This window comes from Streptopelia decaocto (genome assembly GCF_964273445.1).
Source record: "Streptopelia decaocto genome assembly, chromosome: 14".
Classification (NCBI taxonomy): domain Eukaryota; kingdom Metazoa; phylum Chordata; class Aves; order Columbiformes; family Columbidae; genus Streptopelia; species Streptopelia decaocto.
Genome location: NC_138669.1, coordinates 2,934,119 through 2,952,664, shown reverse-complemented (window position 1 = coordinate 2,952,664; position 18,546 = coordinate 2,934,119). Strand labels below are relative to the sequence as shown.

Below are 18,546 nucleotides of genomic sequence, written 5' to 3'. Positions count from 1 at the left end.
GGTTCCCCCGGGGGCGGGGCGGGCGCCCTCCCGCGCGCGCCTCTTTGTGCGGGCGGGAGGCGGCAGCGCGCATGCGCGGCCCGGCCCCGGGCGGGTGGGGGCCGCCGTTGGCGCGAGATAGGAAAGCGCCGCCGCCGCCGCCCGGCCCCGCCATGGCGCGACGCGGCCGCGGGTGAGTGCGGAGCCGCCGGAGCGCCGGGGGCGCCGGCTGCCGGGGGGAACGGGGGTGCGGGGCAGCCCCGGGGGTCCGCTGGAGGCTCCTGTGCACCGGCCGGCCCGTTCCCGCTCTCCGGCGGGCTGCAGGCAGAGCCGCGGCCCCGCAGCCGCGGGCTGGCGGTTCGGCGGGTCCCGCGCTAAGGGCTGCAGCCGGGAGCGGGGGTTGGCGGGGCAGGCCCGGGGTGGTGTGTAGAGCTCCCGGCGCTGCTCCCTGCGCCCCTTCTCTTTGCTCCGGGATGGGATATGGGAGGGAAATGGTGCCAGTCCCTCGGTGCAAAGGCTCCCCGGGGGATAGAAGGGTGCAGGAGTCAAGAGAAATGCTCCTTCCCTTGCTCTGAGCAGCATAAGGTTCAGATTGGGTATTAGGAAAAAATTCTTTACAGAAATAGCTGTCAGGCATTGGAACAGGCTGCCCAGGGCAGTGGCAGAGTTACTATCCCTGGAGGAGTTTAAAAGGTGCATAGATGAGGTTCTTATGGACATGGTTTAGTTCCACGGTTAGGTTATGGTTGGGCTTAATGATCTTGAGGGTCTCTTCCAACCAGAATGATTCTGTCATTCTATGATAAAAATTGCTAGCACGCACTGGGAGGCCAAAGCAGAGGGACCCTGTTAAACTGGGGGTGTCTGAGTGAGTGTCTGTGGGGTGTCAGGGCTCAGTGCAGGTCTGCAGCTCTGCTCTGCTCGGTGAAAGCTGCTTCCTCTGCTGCGTTTTTATGAGAGTTAGAAATTATCATCTTTGTTTCTCCATCTCTTCAGCGAGGACCAGGATGAGCTGCATTGCCAGGATACCGACTCAGATGTGCCGGAGCAGCGGGACAGCAGGTGCAAAGTCAAGTGGACACAAGAAGAGGTGAGTGAGAGCCTGGTGCTTGCTGAGCACAGGTCCTCTGGGGTGAGCCTTTGGCGTGGCACACAGGGCTTGGTGCCCCCACCCACTGACCATGACGCCATCTCCTGCTGTCTTGCCCCTGAAGAAGACCGTATATCTGTTTTACTGTTGTGTGCCAAGGTCTTTATGTGAATGGGGAGTTCAAGTGAGTTTGAAACACAGCCTGCGAAGTAAGAGCTGTGACCACTTTAGCTTAAGCATCTGAGCCTTGAGTGAGGTGCCTGCAGCTCTCTTGTGAGCTAAGAGGGGTTCTGGGTGATGGCTGAGGCCTCCAGCAAGCTCAGTCACACTGTGGAAATGTCCTCCCTTTTGTGCAGCAAAAATGAGGAGAGCTGAGACTGTTGGAATCACGGCTTAATCATCCTGGCTGAGAGCCTGATATTAGTTGGGATATTTTCTTCCGTTCTTCCATTTCCTTTATTGCCTTTTTTCTATGCGAAAACTACAAGGTGTCCTGTCTCCCCTGGGATGTGAACACTGAGTAAGATGATCTTTGTGCAGAAACTAAAGCCTTGGGCTCATTTTGGGCATGGAATTATTTCATGCCTCTACCCAGCCGGGGCACACAGACAAGAACATCTATAATAGGCTTTTTGTGAGCTGTACATCAGCAAACCTGGGCTACAGCGGGGTTCAGAAAGAAATGCTGTAGAGCCCAGCAGCACTGCAAGCCTGTAGACCACTGGGCAAGTGGCGATACACTGAAACCAGTTAGCTTTCTTGGCTGGGCAAAAGCAGTGGCCAAGCTGGGAGATGGACTGTCTGGTCAGGGGTTTGCTGGGGCTGGATAAGCAGGTAGGATTGGCCACAGGGTTTGAAGCAGATTGTACTGGGACAGAGCTGGGCTCTTGTGTTGTACTCACTGTATGAGCTGGTCTGAGTACAGAGCCCAGAACCAAGCATGCTGTTCCACTTGGGTTCCACATACTGGAGTGCTGCTAAAGGACAGTGTGAGCCACCTTCTTCCCCTGAACGCAGAAAGGCAAAGAAACCTTCGTGACAGTTCAAAATGTCTGGCTTTTTTTCTTGGTGCTGTCAACCCAGGGGTGCCTGTGGCTTGTGTTGCCTCTGTGTATGTGACAGCGATGTCTTTGTTCTTTGCAGGATGAGCAGCTGAAGACATTAGTAAGACATTATGGGCAGAATGACTGGAAGTTCCTGGCCAGTCACTTTCCTGTAAGTGACCCCTCTCCCAGCTGGAAATCGTGGTGTTTTCATGCAGCTTCTTATGCTCAGCGCGCTGGTTGTCTGTGTCTGCGCAGCACCTTGCACAGTGGGGCTGGGTTCTGTGACTGCAGATCTGGGCTGTGGAAAGTTGCTCCTTCAGAGCAGGGAGACATCATTGTATTGAGTCTGTTGGAGCTGGGAGGAGAAACTGAGGTTCCTGTCCCTGTCTTCTGTGCCTCGTGCCCTAGTCTCTATTCTAAAGGCCTTTGGAGCCTCTGGACTAACACACGGCTACTCTCATTCCTTTTCCCAGAACCGCAGCGATCAGCAGTGTCAATACCGGTGGCTGAGGGTGTTGAATCCAGACTTGGTTAAGGGCCCTTGGACCAAAGAGGAGGACCAAAAGGTGAGGTGGAGCAGGAGAGGGTCTGAGCCTTGGGCTGTGACTGTCTGCAGAGAGGATGGAGGTGTCACACCCTCCAGTCTTGCAAACTCTGGGTAATTCTGGCCTGTTGTGAGCAGACTAATGCAGCATGGTCATGACAAGCAGGTCAAGGCTTCTTTAGCTAAACACCTTCTCCCTTTCACACAGTACTGCTACAGCAGGCTGCCAAGGGAGAGAGCAGAAAAGAGAATTAATTCATCTGCCTGCTGGCACATCTCCACCTGACCTGGCCATGTTGACCTAAGAGAAAAATAGCAGTGGCATTTCCTGTGCCACAGCAGACAGCCTGAAGTGGATGTCTGAGGTTGGCTGGGTGAATCATGACTGCTGTGAGCCTGGTTCTCTGCTGGTTCCAGAGTGAGCTGAGAGGGACCAGCTCAGATAGAATCATCATCCTGAAGTACACAGGAAAAGTTGGAGTTGCTATCACAAGTCTTGTTACACTTGATTGTCAGTGCTGGATCCCTCCAGCTTTTTCTCCTAAGAGGCTTTTCTCTCTCTGCCCTTACCTGGTCACAAGAGAGGTGAAGAGCAAAACCTGGAGATGACTCTACTGACCTTCCCCTGCTTTATTCCATTTCTTTATTTCCTTCCTGCTCTCTTCAAAGGTAATTGAACTGGTTAAAAAATATGGCACCAAACAATGGACCCTGATAGCCAAGCACCTGAAAGGGCGGTTGGGGAAGCAGTGCCGGGAACGCTGGCATAACCACCTGAACCCAGAGGTGAAGAAGTCCTCGTGGACAGAGGAGGAGGATCGCATCATTTTTGAGGCCCACAAGGTCCTGGGGAATCGTTGGGCAGAGATTGCCAAGCTGCTGCCTGGGAGGTAGGACCTCTTTGCTTGCTGGTGCCTTCAGAGCTGGGTGGCCCATGGAGATCTATGTGTTGGGCTCACGGGACATGGCTGGAGAGCATGTAGGAGCTGGTAGCTGTGCTGTAAAGCTGATGTAAATGGTGACTTCTGTTTCCTTCTGCTTTCTGTGCAGGACTGACAATGCTGTGAAGAATCACTGGAACTCCACCATCAAGCGGAAGGTGGACACGGGAGGCTTCCTCAATGAAACTAAGGAGTCCAAGTCGCTGTACTTGCTCGTGGAAGTGGATGACAAGGAGAGCCAAAGTCAAACCAGAGCAGGGAGCCAGGTACTGCACCAGCACACTTGCAGCAGGCAGCTGGGTCGGTCCTCTGCTCTGCTCACGCATATCAGAGCTGTTCATCCACCCTTCTGCTGCCTTGCACGCTGCCTTTGCCGCTGCCTGGTGTCTGCACCGACAGTCTGGGCTTTCCCCCAAGACACCAGCTCTTGGGAGAGCTCTCCCTCCAGCAGCAGGAGGTGCGGTGTGAGCCCAGGTGGGTTATCTGGGTGGAGCACAGCAGTCTGCTAGTGCTGTTATCTTGCCAATCCCAGCACCAGATCTGTCTTGGAGACTGCAAATTCTTTTCTTATTTTGGCTCTGTTTTACTGCTCCTGGTGGGAGAAGGAGGCTGCCCCAGACAGTGGGGGGGTATGGTGAAGAGGTGTTGTCTTCCTCTTCTCTAGAAAAGGAAGCAGGGGAAATACACCCAATTATTTTTGTCATGAAGAAAGCATGTAGTTTGCAATGGCAGGCTCTTGGAAAGTAGGAAGTGCAGAATTCGTGCTACCTGCTCAGCCTTCATTCAGCTTTCTTCTGGGATACTGTTCAGTGAAATCTTAATTAAACAGTCCTGTGCTTGTTGTGATGTATGGACTCCTGCTCAGATGGTACGTGAGACAGAGCAGTGAGGGAGAACAGGGACCTAAACGAACTGAATGGCTGTTAGGAGAGCAGGTGAAGCCGAATGTGGCCAGGGACCCTTCCTTTTTGTCCCCAGGTCTTGACATTGTTCCCTTGGTTTCTGCTAACGGCTGCACTTCCTTTATTCTATGCATAAAGACCATCCTGCCAAACCAGCCAGTCAATGTCTCTGAAATAAAGGAAGAGGATGTCAGCGATGAGGAAGTGACGGGCGTGCAGGAGTTACCCTCGGAGCTGCCGGCTGCCGAGCTGGTAGAGCAGAACGCGGAGGGGACGCCAGATGATGCGGTGCTTGAGGATGCCTCTTCACTTGTCACGTCACCGTACAAATGGGTGGTCGAAGCTGCCAACTACAATGAAGCTCTGGACATGATTGAATCTGTGAGTAACAGACCCTTGTTCCTCCGGCTAACGTAGGGAGAATGATCTCCGTGTTTTCCCTTGAGTAAATTTACTTGGTTCCCTTGCTCGTCACCATGGGCATCCCGAGGAGGGCTGGGTCTGTCACTGGCCTCTGGTTTTGCGTTGTCTCTTTCCCAGGGCTGGGTCTGGCCTTTCCAGCTCTGCCAGTGTTTCTATGGGATGCACATTCCCTGAGATGGATGTCTGTGCAGGGGCTCTGCTGGTGTGGGAGGCTGTAGACACTGGCAAGCCTGATGTTAAACCTTCTGTCAACCAATGTTCCCAGCTCTCCCTTTCGTAACAATTTGGTCTCATGAGCTTTCCTTTCCCTTCTGTAATGGGATGGGATAGCACAGGACAGACTGGGAAATAGGCCAGACCCACTTGTACTGTGTAGAACAGAGCCCTTCACACTGGGATGGCACCACCAGTTGCTTTCAGTGGAGGTAGCTTCACTGAAATGAATAATTTTGGGCCAGTCAAGCAATGCTGAGGTCCCCAGGGTGATGGAGGCACGCCAGGGCCGGGGAGTGGCTAGAATCAACAGAGCGCTTTGCTGCCATCAGAGAGAAATGTCACTTTAGCCCCCACGCTCCCCGAGGAGCTGATTGATTGTGAAGGATCCGCTTTGCATATGTATGGGAGGACAGAGAGTTAAGCCCAAGGCTTAACGGGCCATCTGTGGGTTCTTAGGGGGCTGCTCCGTGGTGCTTTGGGTACTGGTGGGGTTGAGCTGTGGAACAGCTGATCTCTGAACTGCTCCGGTTATTTTTAGTCCTCCAGCAGTGCGGGTTCCACAGAGCCCTGCGTCCAGCTGTACTGCTGTGCCCAAGTCTGTGGCTTGGTGTTGGGTGACAGTCGCTTCATTCAGCCCCTATCCCCAGCTGCTTTTTTGTTTTGTTCCCCCTGTGTGGGGGTGCAGCTGTTTGTGCAGCTGTGCTGTGAACTGAACTGGGGAAACCAACCTTGCGTAAATAGAAAAATCTGCCCTGCGCTCAGGCGGCAGCTTTCGGCTGGGTCCCTGCCCTGCTCTGCTCTCAGCCGTGCTGGAGGCTCTGAGCTCTCCTCTTGCCAGGCTCCTGGCAAAAGCCTGTGCAATCTCACAGACCCAGTTATTTCACCTCTCAGTTCATCTCTGCGTCTGCACCAGTCGGCTGCTCAGCTTTCCTTTTTGGGCGGCTTCTGATGGTTTCTCTTGCGTGCAGGACCTAGACGGGTGGTGTGATCTGACGCAGTTTGACCTGCCTGAGGAACGCTCGGCCGGCAGCAGCGGCAGCAACAGCCCGGTGAGGCAAACCCCCAGCAAACCAACCCCGTCCCTGCCCAGCGTGACCGAGTACCGCCTGGACGGCCACACCATCTCTGACCTGAGCAAGAGCAGCAAGGGGGAGCTCATCCCCATCTCTCCGCACGCAGAGGTGAGCTTCGGCACGCCGCCCTCTGTGCTGAAGAGGCAGAAGAAGAGGAAGATCTCCCTCTCCCCCGTCACGGAGAATGCCACCAGCACAAGCCTGTCCTTCCTTGACTCCTGCAACAGCATGACACCCAAGAGCACCCCTGTCAAGACACTGCCCTTCTCTCCATCTCAGGTACGGAGCCAAGTCTGTGCTCCTCTGCTTGGGCTTGGTAATGAGCTAATAAGCTTGTTAGTGCTCTGTCTGCTTGCCTTAATGCCATGTATCCCCACCAGCTCTGCCAGCCTTGTATTTCTCCTCCCTTCAATGAGGCAGTACCAGCACACAGAGTGTGTCTGTTTGCTAAAACAAGGCTCGGAGCTGGTCTCTGACACTGCTTGTCTTCAGAGTTGCTTTTCCTGCGGGAGCAGCAGCCTGTGTCTGCCTCTGGCAGCGTTGCTGGAGCCCACTTCCCCTGTGTGATGGGCAGGGTATGTCCTCGCGCTTGGCATGCAGCGCCACATGCCTGCCCACTCCAGGATCACCGGAGAGCATGGGGCTGCTGTCCCCAGGGCACTGCTGCCCCAGCTGTGGTAGCAGAGTGGCAGCAGCAGAAAGCGGCTTTCCCTGTTTGTTTCTATTTAAATCATGCAGGCAGACTTGGCAGCACATGCCTTGTGCAGTTGCTGTGCTTAGGAAAATGCTCCTGGGCTTGTTGTTGTTCCAAAAGGGACTCAGGATCTTTGTCATGGCTCCTACAGTGTCCACACATATGTGCACACATGGTCTGCGGCGTACATGGTCGTGGAGCACTGTGGTGGTCATACCCACTAGTGTCTCGTGGATTGATATGGGGGAGTTCTGTCTATAAAACAGAATAAAGGCAGCTGTGTTGCTGTGTTCTCCATTGCGGTTCCCACAGCTGTGCTGCTGTTCAGGCCCTGTCTATCTGTGCTTTCCAGGCCTTAATTTCTGCTGTTTCTCCAGCCCTGGGTGGCACATGGAAGTCTGACACCCAGCTTCAGGTGGTTGTCAAAGGCAAGGCCAGCAAGAGCTGGGAAATCAGAGCAGGACCTGAGATGTGCAGTTCTGCGGAGTGTAAAAGGCTGGGAAGCCTGGAGTGAATCTGAGAAGGCAAACAGCATGTCCTGCCTCTTGGGCTGAGCTTCAGCCACCAGTGAATGTAACACACACAGCTCCTCTCTCCCGATAGGTTCTTGAGTACAAATTTCGTTCCTTGTGGGAGTAAAGTTGTCACTTATTAGCTGCCATGAAGTAAAATCCTAGCGGAGATGAGACAGTTTGTCATTTTCTCACAGTTCAGACAGAAGGCAGCTCAATGCAAAATCTGTTAACTTGTACACTGTTGTGTTTCCTTCACGTTTGCCAAGCTGAGGTCAGAACCGACCTTTGGTGGGCTGGCATTACTTCACCATTTTGCTTTGCCTTATCTGGACCAGTGCAAGGAGAGTCTTCTCTTCCACCTTGTAGCTGCTTGTAATCAGATCAGCTCATCCCTTGTAGGAATTGAATGATCTTTATAGGTGTGAGGCACCTTCTGGCAACTTTCACATGTGTGTCTGTGTACAGGACTGTATGAGTCTGTAAGAGTTGTGGTTTATATTGTGACAGATCCCTCTTGTGCTGGGCAGATAGTCCCTATTTCAGGTTTTTCCCCATATTTAGGAAAAAGTAATGACTCTGCTGGGATGCCTGAGTGTCTTCTCTTTCTTCTTTCCTGTGCTGTGTAGTTCTTAAACTTTTGGACCAAACAGGATACTCTAGAACTGGAGAACCCATCTCTGACCTCCACACCTGTGTGCAGTCAGAAGGTGATTGTCACCACCCCTCTGCACAGGGATAAGACTCCTCTGCTGCAGAAGAACTCAGCGTAAGTCCTTAGCTCCTTCTCCTCCATCGCCACCCGAACAGCATCCTTTTCCTGATCCAATTCAAGCATAGCTCCCCCAGTACTTGTACTGGAAGTACTGAGAGAAGGGCAGAGCAGGCTGGGGATTTGCTTAAATCAGTGTTTTTTCCCCCTGCAAAGACAGCTCCTCTCTGAGCTGCGGGGAGCAAGTGTGGAGGCCGCCTGGGGCTGCAGCCACGTGCCCAGCATTGTGCTCAGCTGCTGGGTGTGCTGCTGCCGTCTGTGCATGTCTTTGGGAGCCAGTGCTGTGCCAGCAGGGAAGGGGGTTGATTTCCTTAGCAAGAGCTGGTCAGGTCCATCCCTTTAGTTCTGCACCCTCTGCTTTGCCTGATCGGAGGGGCAGGCCAGGGTGATGACTACCCAGGTGAGAAGAGGGCTCTGCATGGGGGGTGTTTTGCTGGCAAACTGAAGCAGCAGAGTGTTTGGGGGTGCTGGCTGTGCTAGCAAAACTTCCTGTTGTTGGCATGGTCTAGAGCAGCTCCCCATGCAGGCAGTGTGAACTGGCTCAGCTGCTCTGGGTGCATTTTTCCCCAGAACTTCTGCTGGTCCAGCTGTGACTGTCCTGAGCCCAGGCTGGGCCTGAGCAGACTTGCCAGCAGAAGTGTTCAGAGTAGTGCTGGCCTGCAGAGCTGCGTGTCACTGGTGTCAGAGCTGCTGTGCCACTTTCTGACAGTGTGCTTGGCAGCTGCTGGGGCGGAGCGGCATAGCTGGCACATCTGAAGGATATTTTCCCCGCTAAAGGCTCCTCCGTGCCTGTTTGCCCTGCTCCCACCCCAGGAACAGCCCAGGCAGGTGGCTTTTGCTGCCACATCAGACTCTGCAGGTAGCTCGTGTAATGAGAGGGCTTGGAAGAATGTGGGTTGCTTTGTCTGGGTTTCACCATGTCTGATCCTTTGTGTTTTCCACTTTTTGCTGCCAGGTTTGTCACACCAGATCAGAAATACGTGGTGGACAACACTCCTCACACCCCCACACCTTTCAAAAACGCCCTGGAGAAATACGGACCAATTAGGCCTCTGGTAAGTATTGGGCAGGTCTCCCTCTTGCCGATGGCAGAAATGCAACAAACGCAAACAAGACGTGGGGTGGTTTGCAGTGGAGCTGTTAGCGAGTTACCTGTGCCATAACAATGCGCAGTTTGGTATTGCCAGGCTGAGGTGGGAGGGATGAAGGGGGCCTTGTCATGGTACGTAGCCACAGGACTTTCAGCTCCTCTGTAAACTAGCTAAAAATGCCCCAAACTGCCCTTGAATCAGACTGCAGTGCTTGGCTACTGATGACCTGGAGGAAAACCAAGGGCATGACCTACCTAGGCATCCCTGAGGAGCTGGGTCTGTTAATGTGGTTTTTGTGAAGCTGGCAGTTTCCAGTATCCCAGGCCTTCTGTGCATGCTGGTCTCTCAAAGGCACATTTGGGGTTCAGCTAATAAGCGCCTCTCATGCCTGGACATCTTGTAAATCTGTCAGCGTAGAAGAAATCTTGTCATATCTTTTACAGCTGAGAAGTAAATAAGTCATCTTTGTGCATGTCCCCCCACTGTGGGTTCCTCTGACCCCATTATCCCTTGAGCAAAATGTAATACTGGCAAGTCTGCCCAGTGTAAAGATTTTGACTGTCCTGAGCTTTCTCCCTGCCTTTTCACACCAGCCCCAGACGCCTCACCTGGAAGAAGACTTAAAAGAGGTGCTCCGAAGTGAAGCTGGCATCGAACTTATCATTGAGGATGATGTGAAGCCTGAGAAACAGAAGAGGAAGCAAGGGGTGAGCTGATTTTGCATCCAGTACCTGCTGCTGAGCTGCCATGTGCTGTCGAGGGGTGTCTTGGCTGGTTTTGTTCATCTTGCTGTTGATGCCAAAGTGTTTTGGCCTCTGGCTGCTGCCTTTTAATCACAAGAGGTTAAGACTGGCTAAAAAATACAGCCAGCTGTGTCCTGGTTTATGCTGAACTCGGGCATGGCAGGAGATGCCGTGTCTCTCACCCACAGGAGAGATCTCGGGGCATCTGTGGCCAGTGGGGCTCCTGGAAGGCTGTGGGCTGGCGTGCAGAGTCTCTTGGCTCACTTGCCCTGGTGGATTCCTTTTCTTACTGAAAGGAATTTCCTCTTCTGAATGGGAGGCTCTGGGTGCCGGTAGGAGAGCACTGGAGGCCCTGTGGTGGGGAAGGCTGCTGCTCACCTTCCTAAAATGCTGGAGCAATGCAGACCTGGAGTGACATGGGCTTGCTGAGCACCCTGGGCCCCAAGGATGGAAATTCACCAGGTTGATTCACACCAACACTTGCTTCTCTGTGTCCCCCAGTTGCGCAGGAGTCCCATCAAGAAGGTTCGGAAGTCTCTGGCCCTGGATATTGTGGATGAAGATATGACACAAAACATGCCTGCCCTCCCCAAGACTGTCTGTTTCAAAAGAGCCCAGGTGAGAGATCCTGTGTTCAGGTGTCGCTGTTGAAGGGCTAGAGCTGGCTTCTCCAAAAAAAACATTCCTGTGGAAAATGGCAGTGGGAGCTTTGCCATCTGCAGCTGCCTTTGGGCAGTACACGTGAATGTGGATGAAGGGCTGGATTTGTTAGCTGACCTTTTGGCCTGGCCAAATATCAGCATTGTTGGGGTAAAATAACTCGTTTCCTTATGCTTTTCTTTTTTTCCCCCCTTTGCAGCCTGTGAATTTCCTTTCGAGGTCCCTCAACATTACCACCTCGAGCAGGAAGAACGACAGCGGTTTGCTCAACAGAGCCTTCGTGCAAGTGCAGCCAGAGAAGATGTCCTACAGGAAAATGCCGAGCCATTTCAGACCACCAGCACCGGTGAGCCCTGCAGGCACTGCCCTCCAGCCAGGGGGCTGGTGCTGCAGCCCTTGTCCCTCTTTGGGAGGGGGAGTGAGGGATGAAGCTCTGTGTGCTCCTGCATAGGCATCCACGTGCTGGCAGGCCTGCCTTTGCACCCAGGTTTGGAGATGCTGAGCCAGCAACATCATGCTACAGTTTCCTCCTGGCTCTTTGCTAACCGGCCCTCCTGGGGCTCAAAGCCCCGTGGCTGCTTGTTTGGCCCTGGACTTACTCATGGGAATCCACATCCTTTTCCAATCCATCAGGGAATTTAGAAGATTTCCTTCAGGCAGGCGAAGCCTCTCGCTCTTTCTCACAACAAAGCACGAATTTCAGACTTAGGGATAAGGTGCCTAGAGTTTCTCACAGGCCTATGTTATCTAACACAGGTTCTACTCATCAAGCACACAAGGTCAGTAAAACAAATTAGTGTGAGGTATGTGCTTTTTCTACAGACAGCTGCAAGTCACTTGAGTGTATTTACATATAACCAACCTCCTCGCCAAATCTTCCACTACATTCCCATACAAGTGGGCAACAACAGGCTCATCTTTTTTGCTTCTCCACGCATAGCAAGTCTGCAGGGTGCTGTGCAAATGCCAGACAAAATGGTTATTTCCCATCTCTGATTTTTAGGGTGTTCCCAGGCTGTGATGAAGGCTTTGTGCCATAGGCTGTTTACCTGAACCCGTGGTGGTGCAGAGCTCCTGCTGCTGGTGTCACAGCACCCTGTGCCTCAGCTCCGTGCTGGAGCACATCTGGGCTCTGCTGGAGTCCTTGTAGCTTACAAATGCCCTCTGCGGCATAAATGTCTTCTGGTGCTCTGCTGAAACCGTTCACCATTTGGTGTGTCTGCAGGCAGAGTGCACTGGTAGAGGGGTATCCCGGCCTTGTTAGGCAGCGTGGCTTAAAGAAGGGGATTTGGACGGTGATTTTTGCAGATATTTGCTTGGGCCAAGTCATGGGAGTGCTCTGGTAGCTTGAACGAGGATGGAAATAAATGCGCTCCTTGGCGGGGTTGAAACCGCAACTGGGCCCGAGTGTGGAGGTGTTTCAGATCCCCGAAGAGCCCAAGTACAGCGTTGTCTCCACTGAGCAGCCTCGGCTCAGCCTTCACTAACGGGGGTTGCAGCTGTCTCTTGTGAAAGCTGTTGCTCCTGACAAATACTCCTCAGCCAGAGTAATTCCTTTCCCTTCTCAAAATAAACCCTACCCAAACACTTCCAGTTCTCCTCCTGTCCTATGCAGGGTTGGTATTGCTCTGGGAGCGAATAGGTCCATATAAATAAAGCTTTAGGAGCAAATTGAAGGTGACAGTAGGGCAGCTAGTGCGGTGACAGAGTACAGGTGAGCAGTGAAATCCCACTGCCCAGAAACAGCAGAGCTGCCTGCGGTGTTACTGGGCGCTCAGGATTTATTGTACCGGACTGGTGCTGCTGGCAGTGACAGTTATTTATTAAGGAAGCTCACCTGGCTGGGCACTGAACCGGAATCAGCCCCAAGCTGTGCTGTGGCTGCCTGGGGTGCTGTTACCATAAGCTACGCTAAAGCTCGACCTCTGGTTCTTTGCAGTGCACGTAAACGGGTATTTCCAGTTCAGGGCATTGTGTGTCTCTTGGCTGGTTTATCAGAAGATTTGCAGGGGTTTTCCTGGAATGCAAAATCACCTCCCAGGTGCCCTTTCTGCACCTCATTTTCAGCTCTGCCTGTGAGCTGCAGAGCCCTGTTGAAGCCACAGGTGCCAAATTGCTGTTAAGGATGGTCTTTGACCAATCTAGACCTGGGGCTATGCAGGAATTAGACTGATTTGGAATAAATCCCAAAGCTGTTCTTGAATTCCTTCCATCCCTCTGGATTCTCTTTAGCACAAGGAGCCTTGTTTGTGCTTTGGGGTTTTTGCTGCAAGCCAGGTCAGGGCAAGCCCTGAAAGGGCACACGCATAGTCCTGAAATTGAGTATTCACCTGGGAAACCACTGAACACAACTACTCAGCTGTGATGAGTAACTGCTGGTGTGCAAGTTCCTCCTGCTTGCAAGAGGAGAGTTTGTAAGTGGGAGGTTTTATTTCCCTTGGGTAGCAAGTAGCTCTTTATATATTTTTGTAGTGTTTTAGAACAGGGTGTGGACCTTGTGTTTGTCCTCTCCATTAACCGTGGTGTACGCGTGCTTTCTTCTCTCTCTGTAGATGACCAGGGCTTGGAAAGCGGTGGCCTGTGGTGGAACCCGAGACCAACTCTTCATGCAGGAGAAAGCTCGACAGTTTTTGGGCATGTTGAAACAGAGTCACACATCAAGGACCTTAATCTTATCATGAAGGATTGCTCTGCTTTTTTAATTTTATTTTTTAAATTTTCTTTTATAAACAGAGGGGAGGGGGGAACCACAGGAAAAAGTATCTTTTGCCAGGCCATGGTGTGTGGGTGGATTTTTTTCCTTCTGTTCCCAGGTAGATCTATATTGTAATCAATTGGGATAACTGCTGGCTAATGTGTGGAGTGCAATTTTTGGGTTTGTTATGGAAAGGCAAACAAGGGAGGGCGCAGAGCTGACAGCAAGACCTCTCTCTTGGAACACCTGGGTTCTGCAGAAGTAGAAGCACATGGAGACCAATCCGCCACCTGCCTGGATTCCGTCTAGCTGCTCCAGTACCTCGAGAGTGGTTTTTGTGAAGGTTCCTGCACGTATTGGATCTCTCCTTCCAGCTTTCCCCAGGGATGGAGCCGTCTCCCTTCGCTCTAGGAGGAGTGAGGGAGAAATGCTTTGGGGTGACCCGTGTTAGGAGCTGGTCCCTCGTTCCATGGGGCTGCTTTGTACTGCTGCACTGCGGGTGCCTTTCCCCAGGGCTGTGCCCCCTCCCCAAATAAACCATGGTGCTAATATCACCCTGTCCTCGGAATCTGGCTCTGCGTGGGGTGAGCGGGATGCAGCAAAGCGCCGGCTTTCAGGAGGGATTTCTTCTTTCCTGGCAAATGGCTGGATTCATGTGTGGCTGGGGCTGCTTTCCTCGTCACTCGGTAATTTCATCAGCTGTTCAGGAATGGTCTTGGTTGCTGTATGGGAAGGTGCGGGAGCGTGTTTGAGTGGAACGTGGCTGGGATCTCTGCAGAGCTACAGGATCAGGTGGAGGCTGCGGGGTCGTGGGCAGGAGAACAGCACCAGGAGTGTGGGACGTCATGAAGCCTCTTCTGTCCTTCCTTCAGGGGCCAAAGCTGTGTCCCTGTAGCTGTCTCCGTGCAGTCACAGTTACAGGGTGTGTCGTTGCAACGTAGCCGAGGATGAGATGCAGTGATGGTAGCAGTGTGTTACACTTTGCAATTGGAAATTTGCTGGAAATACTGAAGAGCAGCTTACTAGTCAGCCCAGCACATGAACCACTCTTTGGGTGAGCCCTGCTCGAGGCTGTGCTGTGATGTGCCGCCTCTGTAAGTCACCAAAGCTATTGGGGCAGATCTGCCTCTGGCTGGGGGGTCACAGCCCAGCAAAGATGCAGGGACCAGGGTGTCTGTTCATCCCAGTGTCACTGTCCCCAGTCCCTTTGCAGGCTGGAAAGACAGAGCTGGGCTGCTTAAATCTCATTTCAGGTTGTGGCTTACATTGGAAATAGAGTCAAAAAATCCTTCCTGACAAACCTGTTAATAAAATCTTGGATCCTGGGAAACGAGGGAGTTTTAGAAACCCAGCTCATTTTTCATTTCTACAAGCTCTGGGCCAAAGTTAATCCATGAAGTCATTTTTATTTCTGTTTCTTGGTGCTGCAATGTTTGCTTTGGAAAGATGTCTGGGACTGCTTGTCTGAAAGCCTGGCTTTTGCAGCTTCAATTCTGGTGTTATTTTAAGAGAAATCATCATAAAACCCATCCCTCTCTGCTCGGGATTAAGCGGCCTGGGTTGTTCCTGCGCTGGGTGGCTACAAAACCAAGCCTGGCATTGCATTTCTTTCCTGGGGCTGATGTGAGCTGGGAGGCCAGAGGAGCCGACGTCTGCTGGAGAATAAATCTGTGCGTGAGCCCAGCGCAGGTGTGCGGGAGTTGCTCCTAAATTAAAGGATGGTGAGGCTGAGAAGTATTAACTGCTGCTCTAATGCTGTAAATCCAGATAGCGTTGGGTGTCCTGCAGGAAAATACTGAGAAAAATGAGTAAGGCCTGGCATGGGTAATGAGTAAAGGGACAATTAGCTTTTAATTGGAAAATGGAGGTGCTTCTGGTGTGGATGGTACTAGGCTGGCTTGGCTCTGCTGGGGCTTGGGAATAGGCACCATTCTGCAGGTGGGGGAAAAAGGCCCAACTTGCTTTATTTTTCTGTTAGTTTGGGTGCTTTTCTTTATTTCCAGTAAAAATCTTGTAAAGGTTGAACTTCTTGCTGGCTGCGGCATCCCTGGGCTGGAGCTGGAGGCTCCTCTCTGTCCAGGGCTCTGTGTCTCCTCGGTGTCCCTGGCTGGTGTCTCTTTGAAACCTCTGCAGTGACCCAGCCCTCAACCACCAAGAGAAACCTGGGAGTTTAATTCAGCTTTACAGGAAAGACTGGGATGGCAGAGCCCCGGGAGCTGCGGTGCCTCCACCGTGCAGGGGAGGAATCTCCTCCCGTGGCCCGGCTTGCTGGAAAGTCGCCCAAAGCCTGCGCTGCTGCTTTCTTTTAAACTTTGGATTTCCTTTTCACAGAATCACAGTATCACAGTATGTTTGGGATTGGAAGGGACCTCAAAAGATCATCTAGTCCAATCCCCCTGCTGGAGCAGGAACACCTAGGTGAGGTCGCACAGGAACATGTCCAGGCGGGTTTTGAATGTCTCCAGAGAAGGAGAATGTCAGGGGTTGGAAGGGCCCTGGAAAGCTCATCCAGTGCAGTCCCCCCATGGAGCAGGAACACCCAGCTGAGGTTACACAGGAAGGTGTCCAGGCAGGTTGGAATGTCTGCAGAGAAGGAGACTCCACAACCTCCCTGGGCAGCCTGGGCCAGTGTACTTTTTCCAGCGTCTTATGATATTTTACATTCCTCAACAGAGCAGATGATGCTTTGTTTGAATCCAGCAACGGCGGGGCAGAGCGGTGCTGCGCTCCCGCTGCTCCAGGGCCAGCGGTGCAGGAGCCGCCGGGCGCCCTCAAAGGGTTTGTTCCTGCTGCTCGGGGGGATTTTACAGCCTTTTTATCTTATTTTCACAGCTGATCCTGCTGAAGCGCTGTGCAAACAGCAGGTTGCTCGCAGGGGGCTGTTTGGCACGGCGCCATGGGGAGAGACGTCCCTGTGCGCGGCCGCAGAGGGGTGCAAAGTTTGGGGGATAAAGGCGTGTTTTCACCATCCTGTGTTTGCAAAGCTGCCGCAGCAGCAGTGCTGGCACAAGCGGCTGGGGACGGCGCTGCCAAGTGTGTCTGTCCAGGGAGAGCGTCGGTCTGAAAACTCCGCTATCGAATTGGGATCTGCAGCCCTGGGAAAATATAAAGCCTGTTATCTGTAATTGTTCAGCAGGTAACGAGTGCCAAGATTGGTGTCCTGCCCAACAGGACTAGATAAGGGGAAAAAAAAAGTAATAATTTTAGGTGCAGTTCTGTACCCATCTATTGCCAGAGTTTGTATAAATTGAGGTTTGAATCAAACCAAAACAGCCCCAGTTAATGTTTGGATCTGCTGTTTGCCAGGCCCTGCAGAAGCAGACAAACACAGTGTCGGTATTTTTCTCTAACTGTTGCTAAATTTTATTTACAGGTTAATTTCTGCCTAGTAATCGCTGTCCTGCCCCATGGCTTTCTCTGGGTTGGTGCTCCTGCCTTAACCCCAGGACCAGGGCTGCTGCTCAGACCTCTCCTGCCAAACCAACCCCGCTCTGCCGTCAGGGGAGCACACAGCACCCTTCCTCTGCAAAGAAAAAACCCCTGATTTCCCTTCTCTTGCTGTCAGGCATCATTTTTTAGCAGGCTGTGGCAAAGTCCCACGCTGTGGAAATGCAGCGGGGTTAATACCCGGATTTACACTCTGGACCCGTGGTGAGCTGGGGGATAATTTTATCCCTTATTGGAGTTATTTCTGATCTGAAGGCTTATTCTCGGCTGCTGCCACTAAGCGGGGGTGTTGTCACACCGCAGAGCTGCCGTGGGATGGGGACAGACCCGGGCACCCGGTCGCCTCCATCCTCGCAGCCGCTGCTTCCTCGGTGGCAGAGACAGGAGTGAAGGACCCGCCGCAGCATCACCCAGGGGAGGGCAAACTCCCTCTTGTTTGACAGCAAAGCAGCGAGTGATCTGCATTTCTGGGACAATAAGGGCAAGTGTCATCCTTCCCTTTCAACCAGAGGGGTTGGATGACATGGAGCAAGAGAGACTGGTTCACCCACAAAGCCCTTTGAGGCCCGAGGAGAGGTGCTAGTGAAGAGCATGATGAGGATGTAGGCTGGTGAAATGGGCTTTCCTGCTACAGGAACAAGTGGATCAAGGAGAGAAGAAATGCTCCATGGCTGGGGAGTTGGTACCTCCCAGCCTGGAGAAAAGAGGAAAAAATGGTGCTTAGTGCCTTGTTAGGGTAGGGCAGCTCAGGATCTCTGCTTTTGGGCACTGTCACATCGTCTGGTGCTCATGTCATAAGTTACGTGCTCAAGTTGACCTCACCGTTATCCCCCTGCCCTGTGAGATACAATAGTTAGTTATATTTAATTCAACTCTTTCCCTCACTAGGGCCCCAGTCCCTTTGCCTTTGAAATGCAGATAACCCCACTCATCTATTTTTTCACCTCTCCCTTCACAGGATATTCGGATCCGCAGATGCCAAACGCTCTTGTTTACAGCTTACTGGGGTTAGAGTTGTGAGTTTGCTTTAAAAATATATTCTGTTTTCAGTTTGTTATTTCATTTCAAACATCATCCTTTTTCTCTTCTTCTTCCAGGGCCACCCAGGGATTTTATTCACAGAATTGGAATGAGCTGCAAAAGGGATAAAGATCATTCACAGGAACCTTGAAAGAATTGTCTGAGCTCTATGAAATGAAGATTAAAAATAAAACCGGTAGGTGAAGCGCAGGCTTCAGCACAAACATCTTATAAACACTTGTCTGTGAAATCGAGAGCTCTTCCCACCACGCCATGCGATCTGCGCAGAAAGGAGCTGCCGTATCCATCTCGCAAGCGGGTAAATGGGAGCAGAGCCTGAGGGGAGGGGAATACAACAAATAGAAAATCTGCCGGCTCTTCGTGAAACACTTTCATGGTGCTTTTCCCCTGTGTAAACTGGACAGGCGAGCTCTTGCATGGGTTACTTCAAAGCTGGCAGGTGTGAGTGGTGGTACCAGCAGAAAGCTCCAGCTCCCGAGGAAGATGAGCTGAGGAGGAGGGATAAAGAGCTGTAACCCTGTGCTGCCTCTAAGCACAACCCTCTGGTGCTGCCAGTGTTGGTGTAAAACAAAGGGCTGTGATGATTTCTGCTGCAGACCTCAGCACTGGTTGTGTTCCTGTGCTGGGTTCTGTCTCTGGGCTGCTGGTGTTGATGGGATGACTGGTTGCAGCTGCTT

General features: G+C 52.4%; 1 protein-coding gene across 1 annotated transcript; it reads left to right on the top strand.

Moving 5' to 3' along the window:
* Window positions 1-57: 57 nt before the first annotated feature.
* On the top strand, window positions 58-13,935 carry MYBL2 (MYB proto-oncogene like 2). The gene is made up of 14 exons (XM_082065048.1): window positions 58-172; window positions 976-1,069; window positions 2,213-2,284; window positions 2,589-2,681; window positions 3,329-3,549; window positions 3,710-3,866; window positions 4,641-4,883; window positions 6,110-6,493; window positions 8,050-8,189; window positions 9,148-9,247; window positions 9,877-9,990; window positions 10,528-10,644; window positions 10,886-11,032; window positions 13,239-13,935. Exons 1-14 carry the CDS (start codon window positions 72-74, stop codon window positions 13,365-13,367), a joined length of 2,112 nt encoding a protein of 703 aa, XP_081921174.1. The 5' UTR covers window positions 58-71; the 3' UTR covers window positions 13,368-13,935.
* The last annotated feature ends 4,611 nt before the right edge of the window (window positions 13,936-18,546 follow it).

Coding starts and splice junctions, on each gene's coding strand:
- MYBL2 (XM_082065048.1), top strand. CDS start 72: ATGCGCGGCCCGGCCCCGGGCGGGTGGGGGCCGCCGTTGGCGCGAGAT. Junction 6,494..8,049: donor TGCCCTTCTCTCCATCTCAG/GTACGGAGCCAA, acceptor TGTGCTGTGTAG/TTCTTAAACTTTTGGACCAA. Junction 9,248..9,876: donor ACGGACCAATTAGGCCTCTG/GTAAGTATTGGG, acceptor TTTTCACACCAG/CCCCAGACGCCTCACCTGGA.